This window comes from Mastomys coucha, unplaced genomic scaffold (genome assembly GCF_008632895.1).
Source record: "Mastomys coucha isolate ucsf_1 unplaced genomic scaffold, UCSF_Mcou_1 pScaffold6, whole genome shotgun sequence".
Classification (NCBI taxonomy): domain Eukaryota; kingdom Metazoa; phylum Chordata; class Mammalia; order Rodentia; family Muridae; genus Mastomys; species Mastomys coucha.
The window spans coordinates 105266383-105283481 of record NW_022196912.1 but is presented as its reverse complement, the minus strand read 5'-3'; the positions used below and the strand labels follow the sequence as shown (position 1 = coordinate 105283481).

General features: G+C 39.4%; 1 protein-coding gene across 4 annotated transcripts in view; it reads left to right on the top strand.

Annotated features, from left to right (window-relative positions):
• Positions 1 to 17099, top strand: part of Cep128 (centrosomal protein 128) — a 389783-nt gene that overhangs the window by 359984 nt on the left and 12700 nt on the right. For 2 of the 4 annotated variants that reach the window (XM_031356808.1, XM_031356807.1), the window contains 2 exons: positions 6519 to 6596; positions 9647 to 9760. In XM_031356808.1, the coding sequence (XP_031212668.1) occupies positions 6519 to 6596; positions 9647 to 9760 (192 nt within the window). Of the gene's footprint in view, positions 1 to 6518; positions 6597 to 9646; positions 9761 to 17099 lie in introns of those variants that run through there. The other 2 variants (XR_004114433.1, XR_004114432.1) reach the window with 1 other exon arrangement.

Sequence of the window (17099 nt, the reverse complement as noted above, 5' to 3'; positions counted from 1 at the left end):
ACCCCAAGAATATGTTCTCATATGATGTGATAAAGTTTATCCTGTCAAGTCCCTTAGCTCAGGAGTGACATGCTCCTAATCTTTTAATCAGTGTGGAGTTGGATGTGGTGTCTTGTTTTCTCTGTCCTTTGAGAAAGACTCTCTATGTTCCGAGGCCATAATCACTCAAATTTGGTTCTAGAATAAATTATCTCTCATGTTCTAAGGGGCAGGGTAGGTGGGGGAAGGAGAGAGAGAGAGAGAGAGAGAGAGAGAGAGAGAGAGAGAGAGAGAGAGAAGAGAGCCCTCATTTGATGAAAAAGTGTTCACCAAATAAAGAGGTGAGTACAGTATGTTCAGAATGTAGGTGCCATTCTTTTATATTTTAAAATAGTGTCTATATAATGGCAAGTGCATTTCTAAAAACAACTAGCTTCTACATTGCACTTTTTGATTAGTCTTTACTTGCTATAATTACAGATTGTCGTTCAACACTGCTCTTTGGAAGTTACTAGGGTTGGTAGTACTTTAAGTCAGCATGCATACACACACACACACACACACACACACACACACAAATGATTTTTGAAAAGTACTTGACTAATTTCAATGAACTTTTATATCCACTCCTACTTGATAACACAGCTGCTGGTGGTGGGTCTAGGATAATAAAGACTGCCATGATTTATCCCCATTTTCAAAATACAGACTGGCTTAGAAGGACAGGGCTAAGTGATATTCCCCAAACCACAAAATCCATGTAAGTAACATTCCTGGCACGTTGAATCCTCTCGGGAAGGGCTGGGGACTTCAATCCCCTCCCCAGTGTTCAGTTTCCCTCCCTTCTGAGTACATTGTAGCTTCAATGTTAAGAAATATGATTATTTGCATGGAACAGATTGCAGACATCCCTTGTCAGGGAACTGTAAATACCCACCATATTGTTCAGCACACAGAGAAAACTATGGGCAATCCACATTTGTTTTCACATGTTCTTCATAGAATGGAGTGGCAAGAGCAATGTTTACAGAACCCATCTGGAATGTTTCCAGCAGAGAGACAAACGTCTGTATCCCCTGTCTTCTTACCATTCACTTCATTCTTAGTGTCTTCTAAGGAAAATAAAACCCTTCAAACCACTAACTTGGAAAGAACTTTGTCTTTTTTAAGCTAATAAAAAGGTAATAGGATGACTTTAATTTATAATCTGGAATGAGAGACATATGTTAAAGGTAGTATCTTCTCTTTTAAAACAATTATTCATTCATTCCTTAAGAATTCCAAACATGTAAGTGTACAATGAATTTTGATTACCACATATTCCTTGCTCTATTTTCTTTGTTTTCTTTTTCTTTTCTTTTTTTGTTATTAGACCTTTTCTTTACATTTCAAATATTATCCCCTTTCCTGGTCTCCCCTCTGAAAACCCTCTATGCCTTCCCCGCTCGTGCTTTGTTTTATTTTTTGATAACTTCTTCCATCTGTTCCAACTTCAGGTTATCTTCTGGGTCTTTGTTGTTCGTTTGCTCTCTAACTCACTGAATTCCCGATGTGTGGCAGGGAACCATCTCGGGGTAACACCTCTGTAGAAAACTGGCTCACCCTCCATTACTGCATCAGTTACCAATAGCTCCGTAGCTAGGGGATGGGCTATCATGAGCCTCTCCCGTATCTATTCTGGAATGTTGGCTGGTCTTATCTGATGTGGGACTTCTATGGCACCCACAACTGTTGTAAGTTCATAGGTGCAGTGGCTTCAGCATGTCCAGAAGACACAAGTTCACAGCACTCCTCCCTGGCCTTCAACCATTATAACCCATACATTTCCCTCCTCTACAATGTTCTCTGAGCCTTGGACAGAGGGGTTCTGATACCGATGGATGTCCCATTTAGGGCTTAGCAATCTCCAGTCAACCTTTCTCCTTGACTAGTTATGGGTCTCTGTATTAACCGCAGTTCATTACAAAAAAAAAAAAAAAAACCTTTTCTGATGAGGGATATGAGCTGTGCTGATCTGTGGGTATATGGTCAAGTATCCAGAGGGCAGTTTGGTGCTATGACCATTTAACACAATAACAGTTGTCGTTTCTCCTTAGGGCTGAGCCCTCCCCAGTCACTGGCTCTTGGCCAGGTTTATAGTGGCAGATGTAATACAGAGACTTTGGCATTTGGAAGAGCCAACACAACTTTCTTCATTGGGCTTCATGCTTGCAACACATCATTAGCAGCACCAAGGGTTTTGCAGGCCCAATCTCTCTGTATAAATGGAGGATTCTCTTCGTTCTGGAGGAACTAACACGACTCTCTTCATTAGGCCTCATGAAGGATATGCAGCAGCAGCACTAGGCTTTGCAGGCCTGTTCTCTGCTACTGTTCGGGTTGGTTCCAGGGAGTGTTAGACAGTTTGGATAAAAACAGGCCCTTTGAATGCCAATCCAGCTGTGCTGGCGGGAGTCCCTGTCAGTGGAAGGCGTACAGTTCGTCCTTTATGTGATCTCACCCGTCCTTTCCGTGGATGGTGTTTACTCAGGTCTTTTCACCACCGTTCAGTCATTTGTCAGGAAAGTTTAGCAGTAGATTTCTTTCCAAATGAAATAGAATTGCATTTTTGAACCCAAATAAATTGCTTCATAACCTTGTTTATTTAACATGTACGATGTGCCAGAAATGTACACAAAGTCTTAAAAATATAGACATTTTCCCTGTATCATCTAGACCTCAAAACATGGGATTTCAATACCAGTCTAAGAAAATTTGTATTTGTTACATGTTATCTATTAATAATACTAAACAGATATACCTTTTTACAAAGAGAAGTATGAATAGCCTATGGTCAAACTTGTTCCGTAAGTTTTCTCCACAGGAGACGGGATCTAAGATTTGTAATGCATTCTTCCCTTTAATTCCTAAATTGATGCCTCTTATGCTGTCATATGATATTATTCAATTTCCTTCTGATCTGAAACAAAGGAAGATCTAAGAGAGCAATTCTGTAGGCCAGTTCAAGCTGCTTGGCTTGAACAAGCCAGATGTGTTGAGACATTGGAAGAGTAAAGCTGGCAGCTTGTGCATTGCCTTTGTTGACAGACATGTGAACACAACTGTAAGCGGGCAAGCCACAGGGCTCACAGGCAGGATTTCTAAATCCCAGTTACCTCTATCACTTGCTTATACTCTCGGGAGAAAATAAAAAGAAATGACACACTTTTGTTGGACATTTAATAAAGATACATGAGTTTATTCAAGTGTTGAGAGCAGCGGAACTGTGTTTGTCTTTGTTCCATCAACATTTATTTGAAAAAACTTGTGAGGCAATGTCTGTGCGCTAGTACCACACATTCTGATATCTAGACTCCTTTGTCTGTGGGGGTGTGTCCATCTGTCAACGCCCAGGCCCTAGAAAGATGAAATTCTTCATGATTTCCTCTTAAAGCTCCTCTAACAAAAACAATCTCATCGAGAACATATCTTCAGGGCTTGACTGAAAAGTGTTGATGGCTGGGAAGGGGATGGAAATAAAGGCAGCCACAATTACAGCTTCTGGATGCCTTCCATGTCTTGGTAGCTTATTGTTATAGAAATATAAAGGGGGGTTTTATTTTGTTTTGATTTGGTTGGTTGGTTGGTTGGTTGGTTGATTGGTTTGGGTAGTGAGAACATTGCCATTTCTGCACACAGGCTGCTGGAATTGGCTCCCAGTTTTGCTACTGTGTGATTGTTGTAGTTGCTGATACTCCCTGGCCCTTCGTGGCTTCACCTGTGTAATATATTCACAGTGTTATGTCTACACTGCATGTGACAGTGTGATGAGTATAGAGCAGATTAAACTGTAACTTGGGATTGAATTTACAGGTAAATTATATTTTTTGGTTTAGTCTTTCATTATGCTTTTAAAGAGGATTGGAACAGTGCCTCTAGGCCATTAGAGTACAGCTCCCTTAACCTCTGCAGGAAAGTAGAGATATATATGGCAGACTCCTTGTTTATCTCAGCATCATGCATTCTCTGTTGTTCAAAACATACTGTGGTGACTGTTCCCCTATAGTCTATTTCAGCAGAGAGCCACCTTCTGTTTAGGGATGGACTCACTTGGTGCTCCAACATGGCTTTGAGTTCATGGCCCTCTTGTCTCCACTTCCCAACTGATGAGTTTACAGGATATGCCGCCATGTTCTCTGAACATCTGATATGTTTGAAAGAATTAAATTAACCATGTCATATACTTGAAACTTTGATCTGTAGATTATTAATGAGAACTTATCCACACCCTTTAAACTATTGGGCAACATTAACACATGCACACATACACACACACACACACACACACACACACACACACACATGCACACACAATTGAAACAACCTGCAACGTGGTTTACCTGAGTATACATGTAGAGTCTTTGAACTATAGGTTTCTTATTGGAGGCTTTGCTGTCTTTCATAGCACTATTAGTGAAGGATAGAAGTCATTCTGAAATTGAAATGGCCTGCTATATAAGATCCAGTTGCATAATTCTATTCGATGGAATGTTTCCATGGGAAAAAGAACAGAATTACAGGAAGGTTTTATACCAAAGTAATGGTTTTTAGCTTACACAGGAGAAAAGACAGGAGAGAGAGACTGAGAGAGACTGAGAGCAGTTAGTCACTTCTGAAATACCACCTATCTTACTAGACCCTCAGGTCCTGTGGCCTGGCCTAATTGGCTTGAAAACTTCTACTGTTGCAAGTGCCCTGAAAGTCAGTATTTGTGTATGGTATTTTCTTTAGAATAGGTGAAATTTACAGTTAAAGTATATGGCAGTTTAAGTCGATGAAGCAGAGAGACTAACAATAATACAAATGTTAAGCAGAAGGAACAAAATACTAATTCCTTTAAATAGACCCTGAAAAAGAATACTTTAACTTGGAACAGCACAAAACAAGTTCCTGTTCAAAATGACAGCAAGCTCATTTGCTTTGCTCTCTAAAACCAAGTCACAAAATAAGCTTATGAAAAATAGAAGCACTGATTTATATATGATAAAGCCAGAAAGCATCTGTAACTCCAAGACACAGAACACTGAAGAAGCCATGTAAAACTAAAACCAGAAAAAGCAAAACCCACATGCCTGTCAAGGGGATAGCAACAGAAAGTGGGCGTCCTTCCCTCTGCAGAATTCCAGCTAAGCTTTGGATTGGACTCATTAGTGCAATTACTGAAGAAGAGGAAGGTGGAAAGAGGTGAATTGAAAGTGTATTGATCAAAACCATCCCATTACCTTCTTGTTTCCATCCATTGCCATGTCCAGAGCCTGTGGGAGATAGAAAGAGCCTTGGTGAGGCCCTGGTGCGGGGAGCACAGAACCTCTGGTGGGGATCAAGTGTGGAGATTGAGTGGAAGTGTTGCTCTCTTCTCAGAAAGTCAGAGTCTACCCATAAATCAGAACGTACCCAATCCAATATAAAGCCAGATGACCATGTGATTTGTCTGTAGACTCACTTGAACTAATTAATTACTCTTGAGCCTGTGTTGGTGAATATCAAGCCCTAAAATCCTACAGCTTAACAAAGTTAAAGTTGTTTTACTCACATGAATCCCAATGTGGTGGGCAGCTTTCACCTGTCCTAGAGCTGACCCTCTGAAGCATATGGCTCCTGGCATCCTCTGGACAGGATGAAAGTGCCTGGGAGTCTAACTGCTAAGTCCTGTGACAACTCCAACCCATTGTTCCTGTGACAGCCCCAGCCCATTGTTCATGAAAGGTGTCAGACATCACATAGTGGCCACTAATTTATCTGCAGCTCTAACATGTATTCTCTGATTCTTATATCACCTTCAGGTTTTGTTTTAATTAAAATTAATTTCAAATTCAAAAGCTAACAGTGGTCACCAGTGTATACACTATCTTTGGCTCAAGGCTGTTCTAACCACTGAGCCTCTGGGAGGTAGTGATTTCTGGATCATTCCTGCTTGTCAGTTATATTGGTGGATGTCACAGGACCAGCTCCTCAATGGTTTTGTAATAAATTACTGATGTATAATCAACAGTTTCGTGCCTCCCTTACAAATGTTTGATTTCAGACATTTCTTCTGTTTTCTGAGAACTACTCTGCATTTTCTTTTTTGCCTAAAAATAATTGTTGAGAACTCTTTTCTTCCTAATAACAACATTTGAGAGTGTCCAATATGTTTCATAGAATCGTAACTGCAAACTCATCATTTTCTCACTATTACCTAGTGGTTAATTTCTGGTGTTCACTGAAGCAATTTTTATAAATTAATGAAAATATGAAATGCTCTATAGAAAATTTCATAGCGTGTCAGTTGAAAGCAAATTATCTAGGAAGCCTTTTAAAGGAGTCAGGTTGGCAAATGTGTCTCATATATTTTGTGAAAGGATATAATTCTGATTTAAAGATCTATTGAAAATATTTATTCTCATTTGACTACAAATGTGTAGTTTAATCTGCTGATGGTGTGTCTTGTTTTCAGTATTTAGATTCTGAGAATATTAATTTTTGTTTGGGTTCCCTTATGGTTTTCGTTCTTTTCCTAGAGTACCCGAGTGGCCTTGGACCATCTGGAATCTGTGCCGGAGAAACTGAGCCTGCTAGAGGATTTCAAAGACTTCAGAGTGAGAAAGAGTTGGCTTGTCTCTTTCATTATTTTTATCTGAGTTAGAACACTTGACATCTTCCTGATGTGCAAGGAGACTTGTGGGAAGGGGAGGAAGTTCTGAAAAACACTGGGGACTTTTAACAATGCCACCTTACCAGAGTTCACTGACATTTGTGAAGTCAGGACTGAAAACAGCCAAACTTGTATTAATATAACATAGGAAAACAGAAATGGACTTCTCCCTGTAAAGCTGTACCGATAATCTAGATGATCCCAAGGATTCAGAGGGTGTGGCACATTCAGTGACAACAGTAAAACAGAAGCATGTTCTGCTTTAGGGACACTGCATTTGGTGGTTATTGCTCTACCATGGCATGTGAAATCAAGTTCATAATAGTTTAGAGTCCATTTCTTCACATGATGCCTGAGGGTTGCAAATGTACAGTATAGCCATAGCAAGTTATAGCTTATTACAGTACCAACATACTAGATATAAATAAAAGATCAAAGCTCTATTGATACAGGGCTCATGGTGTGAACATGTAGCCTCTTATTTCAAATTGGCCCTAGAAATTACTAAAAATATGACTTATATTTAGGTTCCCTTTGAATATAGCATATCATTTGATTATACAATTAAGTAGGAAATGTCAGCAAGCAGCAACATGGGTGTGTTGTAATCACCGAGATGATACAGAGCTCATAGAAAGATGCAAAGATGATTCAATAACTAAACGGTTTTTCAGCATGATCCAAGAGTGGTTTGACACGTCCTGAAGCTAGACTGTTGCAAATAGGGTAAAACAAGCTTTCCTTGTTACTTACTAAAATGCTGCTTCTCTCTCAAGATGTAAATGTGTATTTACAGTTCGAATCCCTGTCGGTTAGGACACCAGCATACAGCACCACGTTATTTCCCTTTGCCCTCACATGACTCTCTGTGCAGAGTGTTTTACCACTATCCACCATCCTTGCTTTTCTTCCCTCTGTAAGAATAAGTGTCACTCAGATGAATGGAGGACTGGCAAGAATCAGATGCTAATCTTAGACCAGGACAAGCCTATGGAGTTAGGCTTCCAGTAACAGCTCACTTGTCCCCCCAGTGCTCTTTCTGAACAGAACGCATAAGAATGTAGCCCAGAATAGTGGTCTCTTACCAGAAGGTGTATTATGGTTGCTCAAAGTCTAGCAATTGTCTGTAAGCCTGGCTTACACATGCACAGACTCCAATATGCGGACACACTTATATTGAATTTTTCTGGGCGAATGTCTTTTCAACTTAAGAATTTTTATTTCTGATTCATTAAAAGTAAAACCTGTGTCCTAAAAAGAAACATAATTGCTAGCTATTTTTGTTATCATACATAGCAAGCATTTTTCTAATTATAATATAGATATTTTTTCACAGTGTAGCAAACAGCTAGCAAAACAGATTGTTTTTTAATATTCAGATATATTTTTCCTACTTTACATAAGAGGAAATTGAAGCTTAGCATATATAAGTTAGCTTTGAGTGAGATCTAATTTGTCTCTTCTTTTCACTATTGCCTCTATTTTGAAACCCAGTCATGTCATGTATACCCCAAAGGATCTATACAGTTAAAAATAGCTCATTTAAATCATTTTCATGAAATAACTAAATACAGCCTAAGTGAAAATATAGAAATCCCCCAATATTATTAAACATGGATTATATTTACATGTGTATATACATACATATATAATATACATGTATACATATTCATGTATGTATATATATATATATCAGGTACCTATAACTTTCTATAACTCAGTGTTATGTAAACAAGAATTCAAAGACCTGTGTGTTCATCTAAGTTTAAGCTCTTGCCCCAGATGGCTAAATGTCTCAGGGAATACTTAATGTGTAAACTGAAGGACATGAGTACTGCCATCTGTCTGGGCCCTTCCCATGGTACCACCACTAGTGTGTATGCAAAAATAGGACTTGGCAAGTGTACTTGTTGATACTCCCATAGAAACTCTGTCCTATTTTGATATGCTTGACTTTTTCTGCTTGAGTGTGGTGCGTCCTCTCACCCTCCTCCTGGCTGTTCCTCTTAACCCCATTTTTGGGAGAAAAAGAAGAGAAAAAGAAATATGGATGTCTCTGTCATCTCTATTTACACATCACTTACTTGATACAGTAGGAAGGATGTGGCACTGGGTTCCAACCTAAACTTGCCACAGATCTGGCCAAAGCATTCATAACTTCATGGAACTCTGGCTTTCTTCTTTCCTTTTCCCTTTTTCTCATGAAAATGGAAACCTTGAAATGGAAATCCAATTTTTTCTGCTTGATCCATCAGTGAGAGGAAGGTTCTTTGGGAGTATTTCAGACTGTACCTACTATAGATAACTGTACACACCAAAATCATTAACCCTCATTTCCTTCCAAGTTGTACCCCAAATATTAAATCTCTAAATGGCTATCACAGCTAATTGCCATGTCCTTCTTTCCCCTGAAAATGAAGGGAGGATTAAAAAGAAAAGAAGTTTTTGAACATGTTGCTTTCTTAATTTCTTTGTTCTCTGAATTTGTATGATTATGAAGACTAATTAAATATTTAATTTAAAAGTGTATGCAATCCATGAGCTTTCCCCAGCTCTGGCTATTGTTAGGAGTTGGAAAGGGTCAATTTCTCTAAGAATATCACACCCATCTTATCACTGAGACCAAGTACAATGTGGCCATTTTCTCCATTTACTTGGTCACCTCTATTTTCCTATATGTATCTTTCTAAATACTGACTGCAGTTACCTTCCTATATGTCAGTATTTCCTTACCCTAATTTCAATCCCTGGGTTTGTTTTTTATGTATTTTATGACTGTGAGTACATTGTTCCTCTCTTCAGACACACCAGAAGAGGTTGTCAGATCCCATTACAGATGATTGCACATAGCCACCATGTGGTTGCTGGGAATGGAACTCAGGACCTCTGGAAGAGCAGCCATTGCCCTTAACCACTGAGACATCCCTCCAGCCCCTTCAATCACTGAATTTTCTTTCATCCGCCAATTTCCAACCCTATGTTACTTTTTTCCAGGGTTCCTCCAGTTTGTCTGAGAAAACTGATAGCAGATACTCTAAATACAGTCTTCAAGGAGATTCTATTCAACAACGCCGAGATGACAGCAAGCCCAGAATCAAGAGCTTTAGGGTAATAGTCCTCATAGACTTTTGGGGGTTCAGGGTGCTTGGATCATTAGCCATCTTAAAGTCTATAACCTGAAAAGTAACAGCAGCAGTGTTTGTGTTTGGGTGCTTGGGAAAGAGAATATTCCATTTGATACATAAAATAATTTTTCAATTTCATAAGCATATACAGAGATGGAGCTTTTAACTTTTCAACCCCTAAGTCTGTGGTATTGTTATAATAGCATGTTGTCTATCTGTGAATGTTGATGCCATCTCCAAAATCCTGGGCTGGGAGAACCCTGGTCACTTGGTTGATCAAAGATATTGTAAATGATTGTCCAACTTCATGGATCAAACAAGCGGCTGTCAGCACTTAAGTCCCCTTGAGGTCCAGTGTCCTGTGCTATTAGCCTGTAGCCTTGGCATATCTAGGTACTCTCTTAGGTGGGCAAATTCCACACTAGGACTTCTGATACATAAGTATAACCAGCACATAGGTGCATGAGAACATTTGATTGTATTGACAGAAAGTGTACTGTTCCCTAAGTCTGCCCCAGTATCCATTAAGAGCAGACAACTGAGCCCAGTTGGCCCTGAATGATCTTAGCCCAGAACCAAGTATCTTGACTTGAACATTGTGTCATTCAAACAGGGTAACTTTTGTTGCAGGAGCTATATTATGCATTATAGGATGGTTGGCAACATCCCCAACCTCTAATCAGTTTAGCATCCCCCTTGGTGCCAGTAGCACACCCACACCCAAATTGTGATACCCAAAAGGATCTCTAGAAATTACCATATAACTCCTGAATGGCCAGATTACTGCCCCAATACACACATACACACATACACATACACACACACACACACACACACACACACACACACACACACATAGAAAGAGAGAGAGAGACAGACAGACAGAGAGAGAGAGAGAGAGAGAGAGAGAGAGAGAGAGAATAAGAATGTTGATTAAGAGAGAATCCATTTATAGTCAGAGGTATACTTATATTATAAAAATGTCTCTAACTTACATACATTAATATTAATGAATTGTCATTATACTGTATGTATTCACTTACTGCAGCCACGTATAATTATTCCTAAGGAGCCTCCTTCCTCCTAATATAATTGTATATAATGCCCAGTGGATAGAGAAATAGAGCTCATTTCAGGAAATCCTCCTGAGCTTAGTTAGTTGTGCTGCATTATTGATGCCTCCACAAGTAAGAGAATTTCTCATAACTCTGTTGCTTTTTAACCAATGTTAAAGTTAGAATTATTAGCGCTAGTGGTAACCTTTTTGTCTCATATGACAGTTTTTAAATCATCTTCCAACATTCCTATAGAGTCTCATATACTCTGAATTATTCATTTCTCCTTTAATAGAATATGACATGTAGGCAATGGGAGTTAGTGATAATTACTAATTATTGAGTATGTTAGAACAGATACTGCATGCTTTTTCTGAAGTCATGTCTACTCCTTATAGCAACTGTCATATGGACAGCATTTGTCCTTTATTACTGAAGAAAGGAAAGTTACAGAATAATTAAATGTTTCAATCAGTACTTAAAACTAAGTCTACTTAGATGCAATATTCTACGTTCTTGACCATGTTTGAACTTCATATCACTCACAGTCACAGAATACAGGACTATATTTTTAATGTGTTGTAAAAGTTTTCTCCAAAACCCCATGATTCTATTGCATAGCCTATTACCAGTTTAACAGAGGTCTAGATAGATATTAAACATTTAAAACATTATTTCCCAATGCAGCCTGATTTGCTACCCGGTGAATCTGTGCTATCTAGTCGTGTCAAATGGCTATAAATCAGTGCAATTTTCATAATAGCATTTGGCAAAGGCATGAATGTTTAACATGTGCAGCAAGTAACCGCATAGTTCTGCATAAAGTTGCATTTGCAGCTGAAGGTGAAACCAGGCGTGTATCTCAGGGGGCTTAAACTTTGGTAATATGAGAAAATCAGCTTGAGAATTTTGGAAATAGAGTAAGTATAGCAGGGCCTTCTATTTTCTGATGGCCATGTTCCTTAATTAATCCTCTGTAAACATTTTCACATATTTATCCATTCTTACAATGAATATATAGATCATCACCAAATTCAGCAGATGCATACCCTAAATAATGCAATAGCCTGACTGTTTGGTGAGACTGCCTTGCCAGTTCTGGACACCAACAGTCAGTTTGGCAATAAATTATTTAAAGAGACTGAAAGAAGTAGCCTGTGTTAGTTAGATTTTAGTCAACTTGACACAAGTAAGAATCACTTGACAAGAGGGAACCTTAATTGAGAAAATTCCTATCCTGACTAGTTTTATGTCAACTTGACACAAGCTAGAGTCATTAGAGAGGAGGGAACCTCACTTGTAAAATTGACTCCATAAAATCTATAGGCTCTTGACAAACCTGTAGAACATTTACTTAATTAGTGATTGATATAGGAGGGTTCAGCTCATCATAGGTGGGGCCACCCCTTTGCAGCTAGTCCTGGGTTCTTTTTTCTTCATACTTCATTAATTAATGTATTTATTCAGTTTACAACCCTGTTGCCACCTCCCACAATGAGTGAAGTGCCTGCTGTGAAAACATGGGGTTCTGAGTTCGGATCCCTGGTGCTCACATATGCACAGATCCTGGGTTCCTTAAGAAAGCAGCCTATGCAAGCCAGTAAGCAGCACCTGTCCATGGCCCCTGCAGCAAAACCTATGTCCAGATTCCTTTCCTGCTTGAGTTCCTGCCCTAGCTCCCCTCAGTGACTTTTACTCTTAAGAGAAAATCAGCCTATTCCTCCCAAAGCTGCCTGAATCTAGGCGAGAAAAAGCCGGGGCTGGAGCTTGGTTGGAACACAGCCACACTCATTTGTAGCATGCTCTCTAGGGCTGCTTTTGTACCTCACTGTGGGGTATGGCTGTACAGCGGGAACAATATGGCCCATAAATCCTAAAATATTTACCACTGACCTGTTTAAAAAAAAGAAACAATAAAGCAATTCCTAACTAGAAAAGGGAAAGTTCCTTCTAGTCTCTGATACACTGTATAGACTGTTCTTCTTGGTCAATGACCTAAGGACTTCCCAAGCTCTTGCAAAGTCATTCCTTTCAGGTTCTACATTGTGTGTTATCTATGTGCCTAGAATGTTTTTAGGCACACATGTTTATGTTGTGTGTTGTCTGTGCCTAGAGTGTTTCTAGACTCCTGTGACTCAAATTAGTGAGCCTTTGGGGAGCTTCCGTTCTAATTGGAACTCAGAGAATGTTCCAATTTGTTATTCTTGAGTCCAGCATTCACTGAACACTAGTTTTTGCTAATATATTACAAACCCATAGCAATTTAAATCCTTCTATAAACAGCAATGGTACAGATGAACAGCAATGGATGTGGCAAAGGTGCTCCCAACCGACTTTGCCTGGGACTTTGAACAAAAGTGCTGGGTCTTGTGAAAGATGCTTGAAATGACAAGGTACAGGGAAGAGTTTTGTTCTCTTCTTAATTTGGAAGATGTTGTTTGCTAGCATTTCATTTGCAGAGTCCTGTATTGCTGTTGACAACTAAGTGTTGGGACAGCAGGACCATGTTGGCATCTGGCTTCTCTCATGTTCTTGCTGTTCTGTAGGAAAACAGTGCAGCATCTCTCGTGAGCATACCCTTGCAGAAAAAGAAACGTGAGCAGGAAGTAGGCAAATCAGATTCTCATTCGGGCCAGGGCCAGATCTCCTCTCCTGTTCACTCCTGTGACAACCAGCAATATAAAAATGATCCAACTTCTAGAAACCTGTCAAGAGGCTGAGCAGCCCCGTATGCCCCATTTTAAGAGCATGATGTAATATAAAGATGTGATAATATAATATTGTGCTAAGCTTACCGAGCTAATTGAACAGAGCCTGATCTTAACGTTTATATTTAGAATTCAGCTCAAAGCTGACTCCAGCACACGGTCCCTGAGTCTCTGTAGACAGCAGAGGCATTTCATGGCCTCTTTTCTGTCCAGCCTAATTGAGTTTCTGTAGGAAATGCAGTCTTCCTCCCTCCCTGTCCCAGCTGTTTCAAATAGAACAGAATGTCCACAGCGAGCCAGTAACACAGCATCACTAATCTGAATTCATGGAGGAGCACGGTTTGCCTGGAAAAAAGATCTCCGTTCATTACCTTTATCCATACTAAATATATGGTTTTAATTAACATTGGGATTTTTTTTTTTTTTTTGGTAAAATCACAGAAGGCATACCCTTTTCCCATTCTTCCTCTTTCTGTAAAGAAAAACCACCTTATTTTAAACCCACTAGCTGGAGAGTTGGTATGTGTGCAGCTCCTATTTGAAGAAGCAGATGTTTTATAGGATTAGAGGAGCGAGGTGACGGAGTGTTGATAATGGCTTTGGGAGGGGATGGCATTTTTAAGGGAAGGCAGTTTGCCGAAGCCCTTCACAGTGTTTGTTGGATGTAAGCGTGTGTGTGATATAAGTCCCCCGGCTTGCTCCTGGAAGTCATTTCCCCCTCATTGAATCTCTCTAATTTGTTTATGCCTTGCTCATAGCAATTAATGGCATTCAGTACTTTCCCAGGTCAGCTATTTTTGACTTAAATCTGCAACACCAGCTTCTAAAACATGCTGTGCACAACTCCTAGTGTAATTCAAGACTGTAGGTGATGCATAAACATTTCCATTTTCATACTCTAAAATATATCACTGGTGTGTGATTCATGCAATTTCCTAGACATTGCTTGGGAATAGTGGGAGCAGTCATGGGAGAGGGTAAGGGAACAGTGAGTCTTTTATCCCTGTTACACCATTGATAGCCACCTTTCCTTATCTTAGATGAGAAAATAAATGTAAATTGCTATATAAATATAGCACTGAGCATCCCATAACCCAACCAACATGTTGCTCTTTGAAGAGCCTTATATGGAGTAGAGGTAAGATGTTATGAACAGATAGAATACAATAGTGTAAGGCTAAGTGGATGGGGAAATGGCAGCGGTGCCCTCTGCTGTGTGCCCTCTGCTGTGTGAAAGGCCCTATGCTTGCATTTTAGCCCAGGTGCTAACTGCCTCCATTTTGACCCCAGAATAAAGAGCCAGCATACATAATAAATTGCTGATTGTGTTCTAAGTTCAGCCAGTGTAAAAGTCTAACAAAACTCTAATTGGTGTTTTTTTTCCCAATAATACTTGTGTGAAACATCCCAAACTTTGTTTGGAAATCAAATCATGTAGAAAATGAATCATTTTATTCCTTTAACCTCGTGGACTTACATGTTGTTATGTTCAACTACTTGATTTTATCTTGCTCTTAAAAAGCTAAACAAAAGGGTTTGGTTTTGTTTTGCTTTGTTTTAAAAAAAAAAACAAATTGAACTGGTATTTTTTTTCTTAATCTGAAAACAATTATGGATCAGAAGTGATAACTCAGTCAAACAAATTAATTTCTTTTATCCCTCCATAGCCTTATTTTACATTCCCCAGTTCCCTTGGCATAGAATATAAAATTTTATACAACTGTCAATAAGGAACTAATGTTTACTAATACAGATGGAAAACTTCTGAAAGAGCCATCCAACAGTCTTTATCTAGCACAGTCTTTTCTTGGTTATGTTTACGTTGTGGTTGTTACTTTTTTGAGAGTTCCATACACTGTGACAACATTCATCCCCGCCCTACTCTCCAGGTTGGCCTGCCCTTCCCACTGCACTCATTGAGTTTGTAAAAGAGTATTTTCATTAGTTTGTTACTCTAGTGATGAACATTGCTTGAGGTTTACAGTAGTAAGTCAGTTTAGATTTCCAATAGAAAAGATGGCATGTATAGTAGGGAATTCTGCTCAGATCAGCTCACCTGATAAAGTATTAGTGGAGAGGAGACTTAGGTGATGTGGTTCACCTCTTAAGTATATCTGACCAGGATCTACCGCCCCACCCCTGTAAGTCCCGCACTTCCACGGCTGAGGCAGAAGGATCGCAAGCTCAAAGTAGCCTACGCCACAGACTTTTCCAGCAAAGTAAAAGGGGAGAAAAGGATGAAAGAGAACATGTAGCTGTAAAACTAGCCATGTCCTACGTGCTGGCATCTACAGTGAGCGGATTTTAATTCAGTGTATCATACAGTACTGTCACCCCCTCACTACAGGGGATACTGCAAGAAATGGAGGATTGTGGGTGGATGATGGAAAGATGAGCCACTGTGATAATCAAAGACCCACCCTAGTGATTAAAGTCAGAAATAAGAGAAATAAAAATTGGGAGGTGAAGCGAAAACTTTAGGTGAACTGTCCAGTTTAAGTTCCCAGTGAGAATGCAGTTTACGGAGGAAGAAGTTCAAGCTCTCTGGAATGCTGATGGAGTAGCAAGCCTTCATATTGGGCTGGGAATAGAGAGAGTGTGCATTATTTGACAAAAGAAGTTTAAGAAAACATCCTGGGACAGATCCAGAAATACATCCTTTTTTTTTTCTTTTTCTCCAACGGAGAAGATTGATAAAACTTTAAAATTAAATGTATCACTTATAAACTCTGAACTAACTGTATTCCTGGGAGAGAAGTATTTGGTGTGCATTGTTACATATTAATCATTAAATATCACTTTAGCAGAGGGACTGAGTCAAGTTGGAACCGCTTTTAAGAAACTCCTTACAATGTGAGTTATGAAAGAGAAGTGGATGAAGCCCAGGGAAAATACTAGAAAATGCAAGTCCTTTCATCCATTGAGCTGCTGCAGAGAGCTCTGGCTAACTGGGTTATTCAGACTTAAGACAGCAATAAAAACAGGCCCTTGTTTTAAGGATAAAAGAATTGTTAAAAAGCAGAAGCTGAGACTATTAACATTGCAAAGTATCTTCATTTTTAATAAATATTTTCTCCTTGGTACTAAAGTGCTTGATTAAGTAATAGATAGGAATTTAAAAGCATTTAGTTTTTGGTCACCTTGTAAGCTATGTTTAAACTGAGAGTCCACAGATTAAGCAGCAGTATAGGAGGGCAGGGGCAGTATAGGAGAGCAGGGGCAGTGTAGGAGAGCAGGGGCAGTGTAGGAGGGCAGGGGCAGTGTAGGAGGGCAGGGGCAGTGTAGGAGAGCAGGGGCAGTGTAGGAGGGCAGGGGCAGTGTAGGAGGGAAGCACTCTGCACACTCTAGCATGGTGACTGACCAAAGGAAGAAGGAAGCAATTCTCTTTTGTAATTCAATTTGACTAGATCATTTTGCTGTTTCTGTTTCAAGATGATACGGATGATTTTGATAATTTTTAAAAAATATTTTATTGTATGTGTATGTATGTGTATATATGAGTGTGTGTGTATGTGTGAGGGGAGAGAGAGAGAGAGAGAGAGAGAGAGAGAGAGAGAGA